The sequence below is a fragment of the Lampetra planeri genome, chromosome 75, assembly GCF_965212315.1.
Source record: "Lampetra planeri chromosome 75, kcLamPlan1.2.h2, whole genome shotgun sequence".
NCBI classification, from domain to species: Eukaryota; Metazoa; Chordata; class Hyperoartia; order Petromyzontiformes; family Petromyzontidae; genus Lampetra; species Lampetra planeri.
The window spans coordinates 481,182-494,539 of NC_136180.1; the positions used below are offsets into that span (position 1 = coordinate 481,182).

At 46.8% G+C, this 13,358-nt stretch overlaps 1 protein-coding gene across 8 annotated transcripts in view; it reads right to left on the reverse strand.

Moving 5' to 3' along the window:
* The window catches only part of LOC144737928 (interferon alpha-inducible protein 27, mitochondrial-like), a 76,704-nt gene that overhangs the window by 40,509 nt on the left and 22,837 nt on the right, over nucleotides 1-13,358 (reverse strand). For 6 of the 8 annotated variants that reach the window (XM_078620812.1, XM_078620819.1, XM_078620814.1 and 3 more), the window contains 2 exons: nucleotides 9,824-9,859; nucleotides 6,571-6,606 (listed from right to left, as the gene is read on the reverse strand). In XM_078620812.1, the coding sequence (XP_078476938.1) occupies nucleotides 6,571-6,606; nucleotides 9,824-9,859 (72 nt within the window). The remainder of the gene's footprint in view (nucleotides 1-6,570; nucleotides 6,607-9,823; nucleotides 9,860-13,358) is intronic. The other 2 variants (XM_078620818.1, XM_078620816.1) reach the window with 1 other exon arrangement.

Sequence of the window (13,358 nt, forward strand, 5' to 3'; positions counted from 1 at the left end):
TAGCAACAGGCACAACGAGCACGTGACGCCGGGACATGTTGTCCCACTTCATCAAAAGGCCCTGTCTGCACACCCAGGAACCGACCCGCGCCTCCCCTACCTCGGGAGCGCCAACTTTCCGACGTAGCGTAAGTAGGGAGCTGTCGGACATCTGGAGGCGGCCCCACTCAATGAGGGGCAACGACAACAGCGAATCCCTCCCCGTGGGGGCGTCCTCTCCCGGGGTGTCAGTGGCGGCGAGCGCAACTCCCGGGGTGCCGGCGACCGGGGGTTTGCACCGCGCCGATCCCAACAAACATGTGCAGTCCGTGCACGGAGGCAACCGCGACAAGGCATCCGCATTTGAGTGTCGCAACCCCTTGCGGTAAATCGTCGTGAATTGGTAGTCTTGAAGGACCTCCAACCATCGGGACAATTGGCCCGATGGCTGTGCCACGCGCATAGCGTATTGTAGAGCCGCATGGTCCGTACGGACCGTAAAATGACGGCCGTAAAGATACGGCCTGAATTGCTGTGTAAAAAACACAATGGCTAACAATTCACGATGAGTTATGCAATAGCGTTGTTCGGCGGGGGAAAGAACTCTACTACCGTAGGCGACCACCCGTTCAACCCCCCCGACCACCTGTGAGAGCACCCCCCCGATACCCGTATTGCTGGCGTCTGTGTCAAGCAAAAACGGTTGTGTGAAATCGGGGTAACACAAGGGGGGAGCCTGCACCAAGGCGTCACGGAGGGAGCAGAACGCAGCCTCCTCTTCCGCCCCCCAGTGAAACCTCACACCCTTAGCCGTCAAAGCGTGCAGGGGCCTGGCTATGGTGGCAAATTGCTTGACAAAACGACGGTAATAGGAGGCGAAACCAATGAAACTACGAACCTCCGTGACCGAGGTTGGCGTTGGCCATGAGCTGACGCAATGCGTCTTAGCAGGGTCCGTCGAGATCCCTGAACGACTCACGATATGGCCCAAATACCTGACCGATTCCCGAAGCAGAAAACATTTAGCCGGTTTAAATTTAAGCTTAGCGGAACGCATCCTGAGGAACACCGCTCTCAGTCGCTGGAGGTGCTCCTCGAAAGTCCGACTAAAGACGATGATATCGTCGAGATAAATCAAACAGGTATCCCATTGGAGGCCCGACAAAACCAATTCCATGAGTCTCTGGAACGTGGCGGGAGCGGAATGTAAGCCCATGGGCAAACGGTTGAATTCAAATAGGCCCCCAGGTGTCCGGAAAGCAGTTTTAGGTTTTGACTCGTTATCGAGTGGCAATTGCCAAAATCCAGAAAGCAGATCGAGTGTGGAAAAAAACTGCGCTCCCGCCAAGGCATCCAGCGACTCATCCATCCTGGGGAGCGGATACGCATCCGCCATCGAGATTTTGTTTAAGCGGCGGAAATCGACACAAAACCGCAAGGACCCGTCCTGTTTCTTTACTTTGACAATAGGAGCACCCCACGGACTAGAAGAGGGCGAAATGATATCGGCCGCCAACATATCATTAACCGCCGATTGCACATGTTCCTTCTCGGCTGGGCTGAGCCGGAAGGGATTCTGACGAATAGGGGCCGCGTCCCCTGTAGCTATGTGGTGGCGCAACAGGTCAGTGCAGCCGATATCGTACTTATGTTTGCTGAACACGTCAGCAAACTCGATTAGCAAACCCCTCAATGCTCCCAATTGCACCCCGGACAAGTTAGCAGAACCGGCACACAACGAGTCCAACCACTCAGTCCCCTCATCACTTGGAGGATGCGACTTAACAGTGAAATCTGCTTGAGCCACGAGCCGTTCCTCAACGGGTAGCGGCGCGGCGTGAGCCAGCACCGTTCCCTGCGCAATTACGGCCGGCCGCGACCCCGTATTCAGGACCATTACGAACGGCTCACTGTCCCCTCTCACCATGGTTTGAGCAACCGCTAAGTCGAGGCCCTTACTGGCTCTGTTTGACGGCCCCAACAGCACCCCCTGTGCCTCCGCACCCACCTCGAGTGGCTTCCTGAACCGAAGGGGTACTAACATTTGCGATCCCGGGGGCACCCGTACAGTGTGAGTCGCCAGCGCCTGCACCGTCGCACAAACCGTGCGCACTTTGGTAGGGCTCGACAAGAACGCAACCCGCCGACCTGACGGAAGCTCTATGCAGGCCTGATCTATAAGAATTTTGATGGGCATTTTGGACAAAAAGTCCGTACCTAGCAAACAGGGAACGGCCAGCGATGATGATACAAAAATAGGGCCCGCCAATTTGATGTCACCAATGCAAATAGTCGCCCGAATCTGGCCGATGATCCCCAGGGATCCCCCATTCGCCGCATAAAATGGCACGTCTACTGGCAGAAGGGGTCTACTTTGGACGGGAAGAATGTTATAAATGAGGTCCGAGATGATGGTGGCCGACGCACCCGTGTCAACAAGCACCCGGACCTCAACCCCGTCAATGAACCCCGTTACCACGGACGACCCGGCCGACGCAGCCACGATCCTGTGGGCCAATTCGGACCACTCGACTGCTTGCGGGCCGCGTACGGACCCCCCTCGCCGAAATGAACCCCCGGCACCCAGCCGCGAACCCCCCACCGCGAAGCGGCGACCCGAATGTGCCGTGTTTGTGGACCGAACGTGTGAGGTGCCGCGACTTGCCGGGTTTTTTGGGATGACTTGTGGCCCTGGTCGTCGTCCCGACGTGGTCCTGTGGCGCGCTGACGCGGGGCCCGGCACCCGGCTGCGACGTGACCCCGAAGGCCGCAGTTGTAGCAGACGACGGACGTCGTAGGTTTCGGTTGCTCCAGCTTGCGGGGCGAACGTGTGGGCGAACGACCTCCCGTTCTCCACTCCCCCGGACGCGATGCAGCGAAGGCCTGCTCCTGCACCGCAGCTGGCTGAGGTTCGGCGATCGTGGCGGCCAGTGCCGCGTTCCCCGCCCATTTGCAGACGACCCCCGGCTTGCGTTTGAGGACCTCGTACGCGTGAATGCTCGTGGCGATCGCCAGGGAGCAGATATCCATCTCGTCCGCCACGTTGATGGGGACCCCCAACTCGTGGGCCAACACCAGCAGCTGCTCCGTCACCATGGCGTCCTTCCCCTCCTTATCCATGCGGGGAAAAGCTGCGTCCGCCAAGGCGAGTAGTGCCGTGCGATAGGCGAGCGTCGTTTCTCCAGCCACCTTCCGCCGATCGTAGAACTGGTGGCGACACGTGGAGGGCGGCCCGAACACCTTCGCCATCAGGTGTAGTGCGGCCTGGAGCGTAGAGCGGGACGACCTTGCAGCAGATGTGAAGGCTGCAAGCGCGTCGTCGTCAAGCATCGCTGGCAACGCACGCAGGGCAGTGGTGTCGGACCACCCCGACATCTCCTGATGAGCGAGGAACCTTCGTTGGAAGGCTCCCCAGTCGCCCCCATCCGCCTTGAACGCCGACAGCGCGGGCAATCTTTGCTGGAGGACCCGATCGTCGTCGACGTCGGAGAGATTTTCCCGCGCTCCGCTGTAGTTGTGTAAAATGTCGGCTCGGTTGTCAGGCGCAAAATGGAGGGCTCCGGCGCGCGCTGATGACGTGGGCTGCGCTGCGCGGAGGTGTCCGGCCACGTGGCGTCCGTCTTTCCCGCCAATCGGTGGCGGCCCCCCAAAAACGGCGGCAACTTCCAGACTTTTGGCGCGAAGCGCCTTTTGGCGGGAATCCTCCAACGTCGCTTCCTCCACGACCCCCGCAGCCGTTTTTCCGCTCGCCGGAACGGAGATGTCGGCCAAGACAGCGGCGGCGGCGAGTAGCAACTCCGCCAACCGGGAGTGCGCGTCCTGGAGGCTGGTGTCGGAGGCAAGCGGAGCGTCGGCCATCACCGCGAAGTGCTGCATTGGCGGCAACTCCTCGTCCTCTACTCCCGAGGTCGGTGTCCCCGGTACGCCGTCGTCGTCCCGACCTCGCTCGTGGGTACGGGTAGTCTTCCTCGTGTCCATACTTCTTGAAGACAGGTTTACTTCTGACGCCAGTTGTAATGTAGTAACTCGGCGGGAGACGACTTCACGGGTAACACACTCTTTATTTTATCAAACTCGTTCACAGGTGACTAACACCTACTTTGTATCTCGGGTGACAAACACCCACTTAGTATCTCGGGTGACAAACACCCACTTAGTATCTCGGGTGACAAACACCCACTTAGCTACTTGGCGACTAACGCCCACTGAGCTACTCGGATGACCAACATCCACTTAGTATCTCGGGTGACAAACACCCACTTAGCTACTCGGCGACTAACGCCACTGAGCTACTCGGATGACCAACATCCACTTAGCTACTCGGCGACTAACGCCACTGAGCTACTCGGGACACTCCCTGCCCGGGGTATCCGTCTCGACTGTGGGTCCCCAGCCCGACCCACGGGGGCGTCGGACCCCGGGTCCCACAGCCTCGCCTCCGAGCCACACAGGGCCCCGGTCCCCACAAGGACGGCGGGACTAGGGGTCTCGGGGCACTAGGTCTTCAGCTCCGTCTTCGGGTCTTCAACTGGGTAACTCTCCCCGAGTGCTCTCGCGCGTCCCCCTTTATACCCCACCTGCGGACGTCGCTGCGAGCACCCACTTATTCGACCAATCGCCGGGCGCTGGCTACGATCCTGTTTTCCCACATCTCATCGTGCCTCACCACCCACGCCGCGCCGCCCCGTCATCTGTCACTCCCGGCGCGCGCGTCCACACCACGCCCACAACGCGTGCCCAACCCCGCACCCCGCGCCGCCCCGTGATCCATCACTGTCACAGTCGGCGCACGTCAATACCACCACTACATAACCATCAAGCAGCGTCATCACAGAGTCACCACAGAAGCGATCACGTGGAAGGGATAGGAGGAATACGGTTTTGAACGAGGATCGACCAAGGAAAAAAAAGAGAGGATCAGTTAGAGGGGAAGGAGAGGGACTGACTCAGAGAAAAACTAGGACAAAAGGTTCCAGGAAGGGAGCTCAAGGAGTATAAAAATTAACCCGTAAAAACAACGTTTTTCACTATAAATCCTTTATATGCGTGGCGGCTAGAGTCCTCTCGTCCTCTGGCTTGAGATGGCTGCCACCTATGGGTCAGATGATTGCCTGCCACCATTAAGCAATTGGTAATTAAATATAATTTATTTTTTCCTAAAAAGTGTAAAATTTTGGAAAAAATTTTCACGAAAATAAATTGTCACGCACAACGAGTCTGTGTGCAAAATGTCAGCTCGATTGGATCACGGGAAGTGGATTAAAAAACGACCGAAAGATTTGCACGGTCGTAAGCGCGCAAGCAAGCAAGCAAGTGAACTTAATATAAAGGATTTAATAAAATTAACCCGTAAAAACAAAGTTTTTCACTATAAATCCTTTATATGCGTGGCGGCTAGAGTCCTCTCGTCCTCTGGCTTGAGATGGCTGCCACCTATGGGTCAGATGATTGCCTGCCACCATTAAGCAATTGGTAATTAAATATAATTTATTTTTTCCTAAAAAGTGTAAAATTTTGGAAAAAATTTTCACGAAAATAAATTGTCACGCACAACGAGTCTGTGTGCAAAATGTCAGCTCGATTGGATCATGGGAAGTGGCTTAAAAAACTACCGAAATATTTGCACGGTCGTATGCGCGCAAGCAAGCAAGCAAGTGAACTTAATATAAGGGATTTAAAAAGGGGAGAGCACGAGGAGTGGGGACGTTCGGAGGAAATTACAAACTGAAGACAAAAGCACGAAGCGCTAGGGTCACGTATTGTGGCTGTGTCCCAATAAAGTGTCTCTCATTACATCGTCGTCAGAGTCATTACAAATGTAGTGACATAGGACGTCACTACTGTGTCGGCCCGTACGAGGGCTGGGTGCCCCAAGGGGGTGGCCTGGGGGGTCACGTGGTGGAGGGACCCAGACCTCCCGTGAGGTGGGGGAAGGGAGGCGTGGCCTGGGAAGGGAGGCGTGGCCTGGGCGGAGCCGGCCACGCCGGAGGGGATATAAGCGGGGTGTGAACGCAGAGCCGGGGCTGTGAAACTCCGAAGTGAAGACGACATCATCGGTCCTCACGTCCCGGGTCGTCGTCCTGGACCAGGCAGCCCGTCGCCTGCCTGGTCCACTCTGTGTCGTGCTCCAGAGTGTTAGTGAGTTGAGGAAGGTGGTCACCACCTCATGTACAGTGTTATATTACTTACCGTTTAATAAATAGCGTTGCCTCCAAGCTGTGTGTGTGTGCACCTAATTCGAACCCATTACACAAATACACTACACTATACTATTATAACACACTACACTACTTCTAGATTTGAAGCTTTCGTGACTGCAATGATTCATATTCTTAGGTTTTTTCGGTAAAGTCACGTAGGTAAAAACGATGTACTACAACACATTACACTACTATATACTACTCCACTACTATTTACTATACTACTACACTACTATACACTACCACACTACAACACACCTATATACTACACTGTACACTACAATACACTACAGTATACACTACACCATCACACACTATCACCATCGCACAGCTTCATCGCAGCATCACCACACAAGCGATCACGTGGAGGTGTGGTGACGTCAAAGTTTACCTGCACAGAAATTCCACCAGTTGGTCGACTTCTTCTCTGTGTGGGGGAGATGCACAGAGAGTTTAGTTCTACTTACTCACACATATATACACTACTAGGGGAAATTACCCAGCGTTGCCCGGGGGAAAAAGACAGACACACACATCGACTTACACACACTTACGGACATTGACCCACACACATAAATATATCGACTTACACACACACATATATAGACTCACTCACACAGACATTACTTTAGATACACACACATGGAGTTACACACACATATCGACGTACACACATACAGCGACTCACACACACAAATGGACTTACAAACACACATGGACTCACACACACATCGACTCACACACACACATCGACGTACACACACAGACACATTGACTTACACACACACATCGATGCAGACACACACATCGACTCACATGGACTTAGACACACACATAAATATTAGAAAATGTACTAACAAAATTTGAAATAATTAGTTATCTACACACAGACCATGCACACACATTGACTAACACACACACATCAAATGACACACACATCAACTCACACGCACACTAATGGATTCACACGCACACATGGACTTAGACACGCATTATTACGTAAAAATGTAATAACCTAACAGTTAAATATTAGTTGTGTACACACACACACACACCACGCACACACATTCACTAACACACACACATCGACTGACACACAGATATATCAACTCATGTACACACGCATCGACTCGCACACACATTGACTGATATACACACACACGGACGTAGTCACACACACATGGTGGCAGACACGCACATGGACCCACACGCACACAAGGACTTAGACACAATAAAAAAATATATTAATAGTGACCAAGTAAATTTCGATATGTTAGTTGTCAGCACAAAAAAATATATGAATGTAATATTTGCAAGGTGATAATAAAAAAATAGGTTTCTATCAACGTGAGGTGACACAATAAAAATATTAATAATGAGCAAGTTAATTTAAAAAAATATTAGTTGTGAGCACACGTACAAATATATTTGAATATTTCGAAGATGATTATTTAAATAACAGGTTTCTATGTGCGTGAGTTTAGCGAAAGAAGTAAGGAATATAAATATTCTTTTGCTGCACAGAGAAAAATAATTTATGTAATATTTGCAAGGTGAGTATTTAAACATATGGTTTCTGTCAACGTGAGGTGACACAATAATAAAAATATTAATAATGGGCAAGTTAAATAATAAATATTAGTTGTGAGCACACACATTTTTTTTTTATATTTCCAAGGTGATTATTAAAGTAACAGGTTTCTATGTATGTGAGTTTAGCGAAAGAATCAAGGAAGATAAATATTAGTTGTCTGCACACAAACATTACTAATGTAATATTTGCAAGGTGATTACTGTATAAAAAATAGGTTTCTATCAACGTGAGTTGACACAATAATAAGTATATTAATAATGACCAAGTTAATTAAAAAATATTAGTTGTGAGCACACAAACAAAATTATTTGAATATTTGCAAGGTGATTATGAAAATAACAGTTTTCTATGTACGCGAGTTTAGAGAAAGAAGCAAGGAATATTAATATCTGTTGTCAGCACACAAACATTATTGATGTAATATTTGCAAGGTGATTATTGAACAAGGAGGTTGCTATATTCTTGGTTCTTTCGGTAAAGTCACGTAGAAGGGAAATAATAAAATAATATAAATATGAAACAATAAAAATTCTCACGACATTTCGACTGCAACACAAGCAATCATCATCAGGTGTGAAATCCACAGCAAGAAAATTTCAAAAATTAAATTAAATTTTTTTTCTAATTTTCTTGCTGTGGATTTCACACCTGATGATGATTGCTTGTGTTGCAATCGAAACGTCGTGAGAATTTTTATTGTTTCATATTTATATTATTTTATTATTTCCCTTCTACGTGAGTTTACTGAAATAACCAAGAATATGAATCCCTGTAGTCACGAAAGCTTTAAATCAAAGGAAGTTGCTATCAAGGTGAGTTGACACATCTATATAAAAGTCAAAAATTGTGGTGGGGTTTGTGGGTTTGTGTGTGGTTGCGCGCTTGGCTCTCCAACGGTGGGGTATATGTAACCAAAAGATTTTAACCCGTAAAAACAAAGTTTTTCACTATACATCCTTTATATGCGTGGGATCGGTTTTATTTTGTTATTCATTTCTGTTTTTCTTGAGTAAGAGTTTCATTTTTATCACATTGGTATTTTAAATTAAATATAAGGAAAGTCGTATATAAGGATTATAAGGTTTTCAGTTTTTGTATGATTGTTTATATTGTACATTTTTGTTTTTTTCTTGAATAATTTTCTGTGTTTAGGAAAAATACATGATTGTGTTAGTGAAATTTTTTTTTTTCCTAATAAGTGGAAAATTTAGAAAAAAATTTTCACGCAAATAAATTGTCACGCACAACGAGTCTGTGTGCAAAATGTCAGCTCGATTGGATCACGGGAAGTGGGTTAAAAAACGACCGAAAGATTTGCACGGTCGTAAGCAAGCAAGCAAACACGTAAGCACGCAAGCAAGCAAGCAAGTGAACTTAATATAAAGGATTTAAAAATAGCCAGGCACCACGCCGTAAGCCCCGCGATGAGCAAGCGCTATTCCTTTTTCACATCGTCTGACCTCTGTAATTGCCAACAAGGGTTTTGCCACCAAGTACTAAGTCATGTTTTGCAGAGGAGTCAAATACTTATTTCCCTCATTAAAATGCAAATCAATTTATAACATTTTTGACATGCGTTTTTCTGGATGTTTTTGTTGTTATTCTGTCTCTCACTTTTCAAATAACCCTACCATTAAAATTATAGACTGATAATTTCTTTGTCAGTGGGCAAACGTACAAAATCAGCAGGGGATCAAATACTTTTTTCCCTCACTGTACATCTACAAACTACACTAATATATCCTACACTACTATACTGTACACTACACTACTATCCACTACTAGATACTACACTATACAATACACTACTATACACTAATACACTATATACTACACTATATACTACACTACTATACACTACAACAGACTGCACTACAATATACTGCACTATGCACTACATTATTCCACACTACACTACTATATACTACACTATACACTACTACACACTACTGCTTCACCATCACCATTAGAGAGCGTCACCATCAAACAGCATCATCGCAGCGTCACCACACAAGCGATCACGTGGAGGCGTGGTGACGTCATCGTTTACCTGCGCAGAAATTCCACCAGTAGGTCGACGTCTCCTCTGTGTGAGGTAGTTGCACAGAGCAGTTAGTTCTATATACTCACATATATAGACACTATACACGACTATATATTCTACTACTACATACTACTAAACTACTATATACTAATTTTCGATTTAAAGCTTTCGTGACTGCAGGCATTCATCTTCTTGGTTCTTTCGGTAAAGTCACGTAGAATGGAAATAATAAAATAATAAAAATTTTACATAAGAAAGTAATTTAATAATAATAAAATAATACAAATAAAACATAATAAAGTAATTTATTATGTTTTATTTATATTTTTTTATTATTTCCATTCTACGTGACTTTACCAAAAGAACCAAGAATATACTATATACTACTATATGCTACACTACTATATACTACTACACTACTAAATACTACTACACAACACACTACTATATACTACTACACACGAAACTACTAAATACTACTACACACTACACACTGCACGACTTCACAATACACTATACACTACACTGTAGGGGTTGCACAGAGGGGAGAGCTCCCTCACACACCTGCGGGTAGCGCGGTCGGCTACGCATGGTGCCACAGAAGTTCTACCGACTTACATATGTAGGACTCGTTCTCCCGTTGTCTTTCTCGTTCCGTTTATTCACGCTTCAGAGTTCACACCTCCTCCTCATTATCGCTCCGTGTCTCCCCGTTCGCTCCGTTGCACCATCCGCCATCAACGACACTCTATGTCTCTCCGTTCGCTCGCTCCGCGATTCTGCTCGCCCTCTCTCCTTCTCTCCGAAGGTCCGTTACTCCGCTGCTACCCTACTCTGTACTCCAATGCACTGCTACCACTGCTACCGTACTCTGTGTTCTCTCTATCCACTGCTACCGTACTCTGTGTTCCCTCTATCCACTATTACCCTTATCGTATCTATCCCTACTCACTGCTGCTCCTCTCTCCCGGGCACCAATCACTCCAACTCTAACCAAGACTCTCGTCTCTCCGTTACGCTGTGACTTTTATCCCCGCACCAATCAGTCCCAATCAATTATCTCACCCCCCCCCCCCCTTCGTCACTCGCCCCCAGGCCCCCAGCCTCACGTGACCTTGTTATTGCCGCCAGAGCGGCGCCGGTCATTAGCTCAAGTTCAAGTTCATTTATTAGGTGTAGCCCTGTGAGCCATTCGGCTCTTGAATCGGGTGCAACCGCAACAAACAAAAAACAAAAACATGTGACTAAGTGCAAACAGAAAATCCAAGAAAAGACAGCAAAATATTGCAGAAAAATCACCGTACACCAACGCTGTGTGCAAAAATCCCAGTGGGATGCAAGTCAAACAACAACAACCATACGACAACTTAGATTAAGGCCATCAGTCTAACTCTGTACTACAACAAACAAACATGGCTAAACCAATACACTTTTCGAAATCACCAAAATAAAGCCATGAAAGCAATGAAAAAGCAATCATAGGAACTGTGATGGAATTTTCACAATAAATGGCATAAACATGTATTACCAAAACCGTGCAGCCATAGCTGGCTGCATGAGCCACTCCACAACAGCAGGAGCATCAATAGGAGTATTATAATTTTTCAATGCACCTTTAAGATCAGCACACTAAATCAAAACACAGGTCATACTTTGTAGCGATCATCCGGAGCGAAACATTTTATTATAGGCCACTGAATAGCACTGGCAGCTAGGGGTGTACAACTCCTCTAGTGCAGTTTTGAGTGAAGATCTCATAGGTAGTGACTCAAGTTTCAATTTATTGGCAACAGCATTCCAGACCCTGGGGGCATCAATAGCAAAGGCCCTTCCTCCAGTATATGTACGGCAATAGGGAATGTTAAGCTGGTAAATGAGTGTAGACCTTAGGTAAAATTTGTTCTTTGAAACAGAGATGAGATCCAGCAGGTAATTTGCGGATTTTTTTGCAAGTACATCATGAATAAATAAGATCTGGTGCACAAGCCGTCGAACATTCAGAGATGTTAAGTTTGACCCAATGTAGAGATCACAGCTACTCACCCTCCTAACCAATCACCGGCCTGCGTCCTCGGTTACCCTTAACACCTGTCGCGTCTCTTAACGATGTCTCCCTCATACCCCGACAACAACAACCCCGTCCTCAGATACCCCCCACTGTACACTGCTCGCTTGCATAGCAACAGAACAACAACGCGTGGCGCGTTATATTTCAAGTCCTACACATATATACTACAGATACTACGTTATACTACTATACAATACAGATACTACAGTATATACTACACTATGTACTACTATATGCTACACTATACACTACAATATACACTACTATACACGACACTATTATACACTACACTACTGTATATTACTATACTACTAGACACTACACTACTACACACTACACTACTAAATACCACTACACAACACACTACTATATACTACTACACGACTACACAATACACTATACACTACACTGTAGGGGTTGTACAAAGCAGAGTGAGGGGAGAGCTCCCTCAAACACCTGCTACTAGTTCTCAGTGTATACTACACTGAGAGCTCTCTTTTTTTAAATCCTTTATATTAAGTTCACTTGCTTGCTTGCTTGCGCGCTTACGACCGTGCAAATCTTTCGGTCGTTTTTAACCCACTTCCCGTGATCCAATCGAGCTGACATTTTGCACACAGACTCGTTGTGCGTGACAATTTATTTTCGTGAAAATTTTTTCCATAACTTTACACTTTTTAGGGAAAAAAATATTATATTTAATTACCAATTGCTTAATGGTGGCAGGCAATCATCTGACCCATAGGTGGCAGCCATCTCAAGCCAGATGACGAGAGGACTCTAGCTGCCACGCATATAAAGGATTTATAGTGAAAAACTTAGTTTTTACGGGTTAATTTTAGACATGCTTGTTGTTGTTTATGTTGTGTTTAGTTTGTTGTTTTTCCGCCGCATCTCCGATTAGCGTGGTTGGCTACGTTCGGTGCAAAAGAAGTTCAATATTACTACACACACTACACGTACTCCATGATACGCTACACTGATATACACTAGACACTACACTACTACATGTGAGGGTTGTTCTTTTTAAATCCTTTATATTAAGTTCACTTGCTTGCATGCTTAGGACCGTGCAAATCTTTCGGTCGTTTTTTAACCCACTTCCCGTGATCCAATCGAGCTGACATTTTCCACACAGACTCGTTGTGCGTGACAATTAATGTTCGTGAAATTATTTTTCCAAACTTTTACACTTTTTAGGACAAAAAAATTATATTTAATTACCAATTGCTTAATGCTGCCATGCAATCATCTGACCCATAGGTGGCAGCCATCTCAAGCCAGAGGACGAGAGGACTCTAGCCGCCACGCATATAAAGGATTTATAGTGAAAAACTTTGTTTTTACGGGTTATACTTGTTTATTAATATGGGAAAGAGAAAGGAGTTCGGATCTATTTTCCCTCCCATGCGATTCCCTCAATAGTAGAGAGTCACCAATGCAGACTTTCAATCAATGCTTTAACGATGGCAT